General features: G+C 44.0%; 1 protein-coding gene across 1 annotated transcript; it reads right to left on the reverse strand.

Moving 5' to 3' along the window:
* Positions 1-3,251: 3,251 nt before the first annotated feature.
* Positions 3,252-11,363, reverse strand: LOC110076784 (neuritin-like). The gene is made up of 3 exons (XM_078391493.1): positions 10,895-11,363; positions 9,740-9,893; positions 3,252-4,975 (listed from the first exon to the last, which is right to left on the reverse strand). Exons 1-3 carry the CDS (start codon positions 10,944-10,946, stop codon positions 4,750-4,752), a joined length of 432 nt encoding a protein of 143 aa, XP_078247619.1. The 5' UTR covers positions 10,947-11,363; the 3' UTR covers positions 3,252-4,749.
* Between the last annotated feature and the right edge of the window lie 682 nt (positions 11,364-12,045).

Below are 12,045 nucleotides of genomic sequence, written 5' to 3' on the forward strand. Positions count from 1 at the left end.
ATGTTATCAACCAGGAAGTGAAATATTTCATTTATTTTAATTTAACACACATGCCCTTTCAGTTTCTGAGGTTTCCTAAGGATTCCTTTTGTCCTGAGGAAACCTTTGGGAGCTTCAGGATGGGTGGGGGAGCCTTTTGTATCAAAAATTTGTTGGTGGCCGTCCCTCCGTCAGCAGTCCAGTGGCCGTTTTCTTATTTTAAAAGCTTTTCCTGGGACTCCCAAAGGCTTCTGCAGCACACAGGGATCCCTGGGGGGCCTTGGAACCTTAAGGGGATGGGTTTTAGAAATCTTAAATTCAGTTATAACATTTTCTATCACCGGCTGATGAAGTCATTGTCATTGTGCAGTGTAAAGTTGTGCAACAGGATTTCAGCCAGTGTCTTTTTGTCAGGGTGATTGAGGATGTATTTTCAAATCACCTCAGGAAATACTGGCTGCTGTCACACTAGATGCAAATTTTAAAAAAGGCTGTTTTTGCTGGCTTGTCCTATTTATTTATTAAAGTATTTATAAATTGTCTCTGTCCCAAAGGGCTTGAAAGGAAATATACATTAAAAGCAAAACAATGTAAGTAATATTGTTCCGTCGTGACAGTGAGAGTGGTTCAGCTATGGAATTGAGTACTTCAGAAAGTAGTATCCTCTCTTTCATTAAACAAAGACTGGGTGGGCAACTGTCATAGATGCTTTTCGTGTAGACTTCCTATTTCAGCAGGCAGTTGGACTCTGTGACCTGTGATGTCCCTTCCAGCTCTACAGCCCATGATGCCAAAAACGGCAAGCTATCTTTACAGCATCTCTAGAGAGTAGAATAAAACTTTAAAACCCACCAAAAGCCAACCTAAGTGGAAGTTTCTATAATAGTAATTGTGTGCCATCAAGTCATTTCAGACCTGCGGTGACACTTTCCAAGGTTTTCTAGGTATAGAGTATTCCAAAGTGGCTTAACGTCCCCTTCTTCTTGGGGGTTTGTATTGCTTGATCAAGACCACAGAGACTGGCTCTTCTTCTACAAGACAAAGTGAAGAATCAAATTCCTGACCCCTGGCTTCACAACCTGCCCAAAGCTTGACAAAGGTGAAGTCAATTTGACTTTCACAGGAAAGGAGTTCCACAATTGCCAGGCTGCCAGAGAAAAGATCCCTAGCAACCAAAATTATGGACAGGTTCAAATGGGAGGATGTTGTCTTGCGGTTATCCCAGTTCCATGATATTTAGGGATTTATAGATTAAAATAAGTGCCTTAAACTGTGCTTGGAAACAAATTAGAAATTAATGCAGTTGATATAAGAGCAGTGTTGCATGGTGTATGAAGCACACAGAAAGCCATCTGGCTGTTCCATCGTGTTCTATTTGAAATTTCTATACTTTGAGGAGAGCTCTACATGGAACATACTGCAATAGAGTAAATGGAAAAATACTTAAGGTGTAGTTTGCTTTGGCCAGATCTCTTTTCACTAAGAAGGGGCACAGCTGGCATGCCAGCTGAATTTGGACAAAGGTAATCTTTGAGAAAGCATGCAAGCTCACCCAAAATGACCTAAACCAATCATAGACTTGCCATTACAATGACAATAAAATATCTGCCCTTGTCTGGATTGAGCCTCAAGTTATTTCACATCAACCCAGTGCTGTATCCAGGACTTTAAAAAGAGCTGTCAACTAATATCAGGAAAATGATGGTATCCAACCTCAGATGATCTTCCACAGTGGCTTCATGTGTGTATTAAAAAAGATCAGGGGACAAAATAGAAATCCAAGAAATCTTGTGAACTGACAGACTAAGTAATAGTCTGCCAACATTATATTCTAACAAAGTAGAAATAAACAGGCAAAGCATTTCCCACTAGTTCCATACGAGACAAATGTTCCAGAAGGGTGTTATGCATAATATTGAAAGCTGCTGAGAGAATTTAAGGGTGTTTTGGGTAAACAAAAACTTCATCTAAGAAGCAGCTGGATTTAACTAATCACTGCTGATCTTTGGCGTTTTCTTAAACTCTTTTCTGCACCACGAGCTCTGTAACCTACAAAGGCTTCCAGTTTCAAACCTGTATAAATGATTGGTAAGGAATTGAACTGGATGGCTGGTTTCCTTCCTTTGAACTTCCATTATCTCTTCTCCTGCTTCACTGCTGTCTGAGGATAGAGTGGCCAACTTTACAGGGATATTGTGAGCTTTGAAAAATAAAAAATCCCTATATTTTGAATGTTGGTTATATGATCATTATTTGGACTGGCCAGTGTCACAGTGTGAATTTGTATCAAACAAATCTGAAAAATCAGGAAGGAAGAAGCAATTGTATGCCTTTAAAAGGGCTCAGTTCTGCGATATCAAAACAGAAAACCTTTGCAGACTAAGCTAGAATGGTCTCTGATGCAAACAGTCTTGGGGTGCACAGATGCTCATTGGGCTGCAGAAATCTTTGGAAATGCTCCTTTGGGACCCATAATGCCCAGCAGTGTAGCTGTGCCTATTTCCGATGCTAATCAGAACTTGTAGGTAGAACTGCAGGCAGGAATTGAAAAACTTCATTATACAGCCATCATTTTTGATCTGGTAGCCATCTCTCCTTTAGTCACTCCTACCATGTTGGCTCTCAGCTATACGATTTCTTTTAAAGAAACAAAGAGGAATAAAGTACCTCTGTGCATGCATAGAGTGTCTTCTATCAGTGCTGAGCAGCACTTGTTTTACTCTTCTAGGATGACGTGTGAATCAAGTATAGATAGATAGATAGATAGATAGATAGATAGATAGATAGATAGATAGATAGATAGATAGATAGATAGATAGATATAGATATAGATATAGATATAGATATATATATGTATATAAGAGAGATTCACACACACACACACACACACACACACACACACACACACACACACACACACACACACACACACACACACACACACACCAATTCCCATTAGATCATGTTCATGCAAATATATACTCTTTCTTGCCAGTTAATACAACGAACCTTACGAGCAGCTTGTCATTCAACTACCATGTTGAATGGTAATTAGAGATGGGTCTGAATTTAAAAAAAATCGTGATGCATCTTGATTCATGATTCATCCAGTTTGATAAATCATGAATTACAAATTTATGATTTTTTCCTGACAAATTGACAAAACGATTTGTCAATTCGTTTTTGCCTTTAAAACCTTATAAAACGCCCCCCCCCAGCACCTAGAGACACCAGAACAGCAGCAGAGAAGGTTCCCGACTCTCATCTACAAGCCTCTGCAGCTGTATATCACCACAGAGCAGGGAAACAGCAGATGGCAACTCCCCTTGCTTAATGAACCTGGCCCACTGTAGGTACTTCAGGGCCTGCTGCTAGAAAGCATTTCTGGAACAGCTGCTTCTCTGTACTGAAGTCTTACAGGAGAACCTTTTGTTTAGCCTTGCTAAATTTGTCAGAGAGGACCCTGGAGAGCAGTAGCTTTTCTTTTCAGCTTGATTTATAAAAAGTGAGGTTGCATTCCACAATGTAAATGACCAGAGAATGATTTTTAAAATAATAATATGATGGATACAAATGGCTAAAGAGTATAGTGCTCCATCCCTTCCACCCCCAATTTCTGATCTTTGGAGTTTACCCCTCGATGGAGCCTTGTGGTTCTTACATTTCCATTATCTTACAGGCCTGTAGTTTGGCCAACTTGGTTTATACTGCATCAGAGTTGTGTAAGAATACATTTAAGACTTAAAGCAGCAGGTCCATATACAGTATACAGTTGGCCCACAAATGGCGTTGGAATATCACACACATCCCATGAAATGCTTTAACACTGAATGGCAAAAGAAATTGTTCCCATAAATTTCCTTCAAAAATTTCCCACAATTTCTTCAGAGGAGTTGACAGCACTTTATTCACATATCACTCTTGGGAAAAATAAGAAAGGAGGGTGGAAGAGATTTGTTAGAAAAAAATGGATTGTACAGCTTGATTATTTGTAAAGGGATGCAGAAATGTGCAGTTATTCCATATTACAGGTAGCCCTGAGATGCCATTAGTTGTGTTTGATTCAGAACTCTTAGTGCTCATCATCTGCAGCCATAATCCAACATAATGTAACAGGCTGAATTCAAATTTCCTTAGAATGTGCAGTCATTTGGAAGATGGAACTTGAATGATGGTCTGTTAAAATACAACTGTACATCTCAGTCAAATAGTCCAAGGCCAGATATAAGTAACACATAGATCCGTTGGTAGATATTTCCTGGGATTATTCCAGTTATGAAATGAAGACCTGTGAATTTGTTTCTCTGGGAAAATCCAATATTACTTTCCTGTTTCATGTATTTTCCATTCAAAAGTATCCTGGAATTATAGTTTACACAACAGGCTGCTGCTTTAAGGGTTGAAGTTTTGGAGGAGAAGGTCAACATAACAGCTTACTGCTAAGGGCACATCCAGATGATGGGTATATCCAATTAGAACGCCAGGCGAGGAGGACAGTGCTGTCGCTTTACTTTTGTTGTCATTTCTCACGTGAACTCTACTTAAGCACCTAAATTTGAGATCCTTGTGCAGATGTATACGGCCAAGATCAAACCAGAACATTCACCAGTTTCCACTGATAAGCCTGGTAACTATATAAGACTATGAAATGGGAAGGGTCCATACTGATAACCAGCATTCACTAAATAAATAAGCAACCTTAACAATGTTTATCAAAGAACTTGGAGAGAAGTAGATGTAGATTTGCACAGATCTGCAGTGCTGCTTCCTTTATAAATTAAGCCAAGTCACCATCAGAGTGATGCTTAATAATGATGTAGCTGGAATGAGCACTGAGCTGAAATTCTGGGAGTTGCTGGGTGTGCAGAGGTCAAAAAGGCTGCCCTGAAATTTGATCTTCTGAGATTCCTTTTGCAACATCTCCCAGATAGTTACTGCTTCCCTCTGGCATTCCCAAAGGGCAGTCATGGCACAAGCGTGGAACTCATCCCAGTATCTGAATGAGGAGAAAAGGAGGCAGTTAGTTCTTTAACCATTATGTGCCATGAAATACATTCTGACTTGTGGTGACCCTCCAAGGATTTTCCAGGTATAGATTACTCAAAGGTGGTTTACCAAACTCTCAACATGAAGTAAAACTGAGAAGTCACAAATAGCCTAGTTATAAAGAAAAAAGATTGATATATCCTAATAAAAAGATTTCCATATAACAATGACCATTGTAGAGAGTCTAGCCTCTCCTATCTAGCATGATTCTGTCCATCCTAGAGAGAGAGAGAGAATATCAGAGTATACCTGTACTATGTATTTTAGAAGCTTGATTACACTTAGGATAACATGGCTTCATCCTATCTATCTATCTGTCTGTCTGTCTGTCTGTCTGTGTCTAATTCTATAGAATCTTGAGATTTGCCATTTTGAATGGTGCATAGGATTCTCTGCTACAGAGCTGTAGTGCATCCCCCAAAATTCATTTGGGTATACATCTGAGAATTCTAAGCACATCATCAAACTATAGGTTCAAAGACTGCATCACATGGCATATGAGATCTCCATCTGACTGTAAGAGACCCTATTTAGCCCACACCAGGCCAGTCCAAATGAGTTCTGTAGCCATGCCCTTGGTTGACACTAGTTTCAGTCTTGCATTGTGTGGACATCAGGATGCGGTACTAGTATCATGGTTGCAAGGGAAGTTGGACAATTGTTCAGTGTAGGCAAACCCGAACTTGAACAAAGGGGAGAATGCAGTGCCCTGGTTTGACAAATAACTTTGCCCCGTGTTTAGTGAAAAGTGACTCATATCCTTTTATTAGACTTGGTGATATCTTTTTCCTTGTAGAAGAATGCTTGATTGTAATGGCCAGGGTTTCAAGTAAGAGGAGGTTTCAGCTCATATGAACCCTGATTCTGTAGAAAGTAAGCAAAGTTGGCCAAGACCAGTCTTCCCAAGCCTGCTATACCTCAAACTTTGTTGAACTACAACTCCCACCATTCCCAAGGAACAATTTTGCTTGAAATGATGGTGGTTATAATCTGATAGCCAGAGACAGGGACTTGAGTCATGGGACTCACTACCAAGTCAGACTTAAGTTGCACCAGTGACTTGACTTGGAGTCAATTGGGTTTTGTTCAATGACTTTGACTTGGTTGTGATGCACCATTCACACACTCATTCCCCGTGTTTTTTTTTCCTGAGAAAAACAGCTTGTTATTAGTAGGGACTCGGGACTTGGTATCAAAGATCTAGTCTTGGAACTTGGTATCAAAACTCAGACTTGCCAACATCCCTGTCAATATCTCAGGAAAGGTGCCAGGCTGAGGAAAGATATGCACCACTGTCAATATGCACTCATGAAACACCACTGGTTTGTTTATGTGTGTGTTTTTTTAAAGGAACAAAAATCAGATAGAACATTTCTCTGAATGCCAGCTGCAAAGAGCTCATTAAATAGAACCATTCTGGCAGAAGAAATATCCTGAGTCTGTAATGAGAAAAGCTGGTGCCAAACAAGGTAAACCCAGTTTGGACCTTACCTCCTGAAAACTGCAGCACGTTTATACAGTGCTGCAGAGGAGGGAATTCAAAACAGTCTGACTTTAGATAAGGAAACCGAGAAAGGAAATGTGGGCAAAAGTGTCAACTTTCACTGGATCTTCCTTGTTTATTTTTGGTTTCTCCCCCAATCCCCCACTTTCCGACTGGGTGGTCGCATTTTGCCAAATGCTTCTGTTGTTTGCAGCTACCATCTGTTAAGCAAGATGGGCGATCATCACATGACCCATCAGTGTCAGACTGAGCAAATGTTGCACACAAAAAACAAAACTGCAACCAATTTCATAGCAGGCTGCTCTCAGAGGCATCAATTATACTGATCTCCATATCTGTCACTGATCAGCTTTTTCTCACTAGCAGAAAACGAGCGAGCAAAAAGGAAAGGGAACTGAGACATCCTGAGAAACCCTTTTGTTTCATGCAGCAAAGCCTATGGAGAGTCTGTTAGATTGATGTGTTACAGCAAAACCGCATGAGGCCCATACCATAGTCACTAAAGGACCCAATGGGTCTTTCTAAGTTAAAAACAAACTTTTTTTATAAGACAAAATTTCTAAAGGTTGTGGAAGGAGATCCAAAGACAGGAATATCCAGGGGTATATGTTTTCTGGCCTTCATCCATCAGGAAGCACCCACCGAAGGTCCAGGGAGATTAATATGTAGCCTCTGAGCTTCATCCACCCCTGCATTAAGAGCAAAAGCCAACTGATGCATCTAGAGCAGCGGCTCCCAATCCTTGGTAACCCAGGTGTTCTTGGACTGCAACTCCCAGAAACCCTGGCCAGCACAGCTGGTGATGTTTTGGAATACAACTCGCATCATCCTTATCAATTATTCTGGCTAGGCTTATGGCAGTCCAAAACATCTAGAGGATACTGGGTTCCCTTAGTCTGAGTTAAACAATGCTTGTGTGAGGCACTTAAAAATGCTATACTTCGTTTATTATTTATCAAGCTAGGGTTCCAGTCCCAATTATATTATTTCCAGATCAACTACCTTTCATTTTTCATCTTTTGAGATCTTTTTGTTCCTTTTATTAATCCCTTCTCCCTGCTATATGAAAAATTTCTTCACCCTCTTAATCTGGCCTGTCTTTTCCCCCATATGCTATTCTGATTCGTAGCCATATTTGCTATTCTGTTTTCAGTAGCTCTTCTCCGACAGGGGTCCTGCTCCCCCTGTTCCACTCAGCCAAGTTTGTATCTTTCCCCTGGTTGGTTGCTTCCTGCAGGACCTAATCTCTCCTTTGGCCTTCTCAATCCAGAATCTTCACACCTAGACACCCATTTGTCTTAGCCAATTTTTTATTTTATCTCTCTTCCTTGTTTGCTTTTCATCAAGCCCTCTCCTCACATATAATCCAGGCAGAACTTTGAGAGCCCTGGTCCTTAGTTATTTTATTGCATTCCTCTTGGCCCTGATGACATCATCAGGAAACCAAGGGATGCATCCATTTGAACTTCATGTGTCCCATGGCTAGACATCACGGAAAGAGTTAAGATTCAGAGTTTTCTAAACTAGGCCTCTGTATGTTTATTCAACATAGACACTACTCAATGGACTAAGTGGGTCTTTTTGTGGACCAGATGGTATATCAGGAAGTGAAACCAACTCCTGTCCCTGCTTTACCTTCCCCTCGGTCTGCTTTTATACCATCATCCCCTTTGTTTACTTCTGTTATAGGAACCAGAAGTATTCAGCCCAAGACATTCTGCTGCCTGAGGCAAAAAATAGTATCTCTATCCTTTACTCCATTGACAGTGGAAGGTGGTGGACTCCCCTTCACCGGACATTTTTAAGTGGAGGTTGGATGCCCAACCATTAGGGATGCTCTAAGGTGCTGACTTCTTCTACTGGTAGGGGGCTGGACCAGTGATCCTTGGGGAGACCTTCCAGCACTACAATTCTATGAATCTGTTCCACCTGGGGAAACCAATGGAGCTGGCATTTGAATAAAATCTGACAATGGAATACAGACGTGACACAGCCTAGTTAAGCAGATATAGGAGAAACTGTGTGTTTGGGAAAAAATATCTCCCAGTCACCCCCTTTCTGTATGATTTGTTCTTTAGTGTCTGACTCTTCATGACCCCATGGACCAGAGCAAGCCAGGCCCTCCTGTCTTCCACTGCCTCCTGGAGTTTGGTTAAATTCATGTTGGTAGCTTTGATGACACTGTCCAACCATCTTGTCCTCTGTTGCCCCCTTCTCCTCTTGCCTTCACACTTTCCCAACATCAGGGTCTTTTCCAGGGAGTCTTCTCTTCTCATCAGATGGCCAAAGTATTGGAGCCTCAGCTTCAGGATCCGTCCTTCCAGTGAGCACTCAGGGTTGATTTCCTTCAAAATGGATAGGTTTGTTTTCCTTGCAGTCCAGGGGACTCTCAAGAGTCTCCTCCAGCACCACAGTATGGCGCTGTAGTGAAAATAGCCTCCACCCAACCCCCAGCTCTTCATAGCACTGTACTCCAAGAGAAGGGAATGGTTAAAAGTCTGAGAAAGCACATCTGAGAGACTGACTTTGCTGCCCACCCTGTATCCGCTGCCTGACCCAGTAGCTGCAGTGCACCTAGCCCCATAAGTAGAGTTGGGTGGGTCCTGATTAAACTACCAAATGCAGGAAGGTTAGGCGGGCCAAGGGGGTGTGTTTCTTTCCAGTCTTGCCCACCTATATTGCAGTTAATAAAAAGAAACAAATTTTTACTCCTCTTTTACAGAGGAGAATGCACATATTTACTTAATATGCACATATTTGGGTTGATCCTCATGTTGTCAGCCAGTGGTGGACTGGAGGCTGAGCAAAAGGAGCATCCCACTGCAAAACGTCAGGAGCCGGGCAGTCCTAGCAACATGCTAGATATGCTGCCACACTTCCATGTGACCTCAACCTTTATCTACATTTGACCTTGCAAAATTCTAATGTTTTCAGTATATTAAGGGATTTGCTAGATATGGAGAAACACAACTAACAGGGTCTATGGGTTCCTGTATTTTGCTCCACTGCTGCTTGGTAAAGGACGAGCCTCTTCAGTATAAAAAGATATTACAGTCAAGTATTCCAAACCTCTCTGCACAATAATCCACACGAAAATTCAGCAGGGTGAATTCAGGCAGGAACTAATTCTATATGAATGTGTATCAGCATTGCATATATCCAGTGGTCTTACACACATGTAATACAGAAGTCAGATAGTTTGCTGCTCACCCACAGACAACATGTAGCCCCTGGCTCCTTTCTTCACTGTCATACTGTTCCTCATAGCTGGCCATGTTTTCTCCTAGTTTTAAGATGCAGTCAGAGAAATCTTGGTAAATGTTTTCACACCCAGCTGCTGCAGTCAGTGATTTGAGCAGATACCCTGTTTAAAAGAAAAATGAAAAGGGTCCTTAATAATATGCAACTCATCTCTTCCTTGTATCCTGTACTCAACAGCAAGAGCCGGTGCCTAGAAACCACACTTTAAGAAGGATGCCAACAAACTGAACAAGTTCATGGGAGGGTAACAAGGATGCTCAGGGGACTGCAAACCAAGCCCTGTGAGGGAAGACTGAAATAACTGGGTATGTTTAGCCTTGAGAAAAGAAGACTGAGGGGAGATAGGAGAGCACATGATCACTTGAGGTTGTCAGCTCTCTCCCCGCCCCCACCCACTCGATCCCGAGTCCCTTTTCACCACTACATAAGTTGTGCAGGTTAAACTTTCCCCATTATTTTAATCTCCAAGCGGCATGGGGTGGTGGTGGTGGGGAAAATGTCTGCCATCTAGGCTGGTTAACGAAACCACCGCAGTGCCAGCGAAAACAGTGGACAATCCATACCTGTGTGACACACACCACCACCCCAATGATCAGAGCAGAAGAAACTCCGCTAAAGATCTGTGCACCCTTTTTTGAAAGGTTCCTCGAAGTAAACGGGCGGGAGGTGACTAGCTGTTAGATGAAGACAGCAAATGCGCGCCACCCGAGAGGTAGGGCGGGCGCGGAAAATGGAGGGAAAGATGGATGGATCGATAGATAAATGTGTTTGTTTGTTACCTCGCTTTTCTCCTGGAGAGGACCCAATGCGGCTTATAGGAAGGGGCTCCCGTACCTTCAAGGCCACTTCGGAAGTTGTCGCTTAAAGGTACAGGCGCCTCGTCCTTCGCGCCAAGTGGCCACCGCCGGGAGCAAACGGTCCCCACTCCGGGATCGGGCGACTCTTTGGCAGCGGCACCCCGAGGGCCCCCCCACCGCGCGCCTTCCCCGGGTCTTCGGGTCTCCCTGTCACGCGGCTTCGGGACTTCGCGACTCGGATCGAGCCCAGAGGAAGGGGGACGCCCTCGGATCGAGCGCGGGGGGGGCAGCTGCGCCCGGGACTCACCCAGCGCGACGAGCAGCAGCGCCGACCCGAGTCGCTGGCCCATCGCCGCCATCGCCTGCCGCCGCCTCGTTCAGAGGCTCCTGCCGGACTCCGTCCCGGACGTCCCGAGCGAGCCCATTGCCCCCCACGCAGACGGCGGCGCCTCGGCCGCCTTCCCTTCCCGGCGGCGTCCGGGGCTCCCGAGGAGGGAGCGGGAAAAGCCACGCGGCGGCCCGTGGAGTAACTTGGAGGGAGGCGACCGGGCTTGCAAAGCCGGGGGGGGGGGGGCGGCGGTGTTCTGTCCTCCCAGTCCGCTGCCTCCAGGAACAGTTTGCCCAGTTGCGATTCTGGGGGGGGGGGGGTCTCGTCCGGGAAGCGGAGTCGCCACTTCACGGGGCTTCGCGGGATTGATGGTGCGAGAGCAACACCAGGAGGAGGGAGGAAGAGGAGAAGCAGCCTGGCGGGGAAAGGCGTCGGGAGGGGAGGGGAGGGGAGGCGATCGCTCTTGGTCTGGACGTGGACAGGGCAAGACTGTGCGCGTTGACTCGGAAGCGCAGGATGCTAGATCCAGGCGGCTTACTTCTCTATAGCTGTATGCTTAGGAACTCAGACCGAGGTGCCGGAGGGGCTAAATTACGACAGATTCTTTACAAAATCTCAAACCTCAGGAATGGTTATTATTTGCACCTTCAAAGAAGCTGATAGTCTTCTTTGCACTTCCCTCCTTCACTCCCTCCCTCCCTCTCTCTATTCTTCTTTCTTTCCTTCTTGACTGATTTAATACGCTACCTTCCTCCCAGCTCTGGGACCCATGCCTGGGGTCAAATCGATGGAAGATGTGACAGGTGAAGAGGAAGCAATTACCTGCATGCTGAATAACTGGCCATCTTTTGTCCGACAACATTGGGACATGCATTCCAATGTACACCACCAGGAGTGGAACCTGAAACCTGCTCCTCTGACCTGAATCTCTAGCTGCCATTTTTGAAACATGCTTTGAACAAAGGAACCTGCCACATACCTTTGGCCACATTTTTTGGAATGTCTGTGTAGGTGGGGTTTGCACCATCCAGAACTTTGCAGTGCTCACCCCATTGAAGGATTGAAATCTAGCGTATGCTTCTAATGCCTTGGTGGTCTAATAAAGATAGCACCCACCCTTGGCTTTGAAT

This window comes from Pogona vitticeps, chromosome 4 (genome assembly GCF_051106095.1).
Source record: "Pogona vitticeps strain Pit_001003342236 chromosome 4, PviZW2.1, whole genome shotgun sequence".
Classification (NCBI taxonomy): Eukaryota; Metazoa; Chordata; class Lepidosauria; order Squamata; family Agamidae; genus Pogona; species Pogona vitticeps.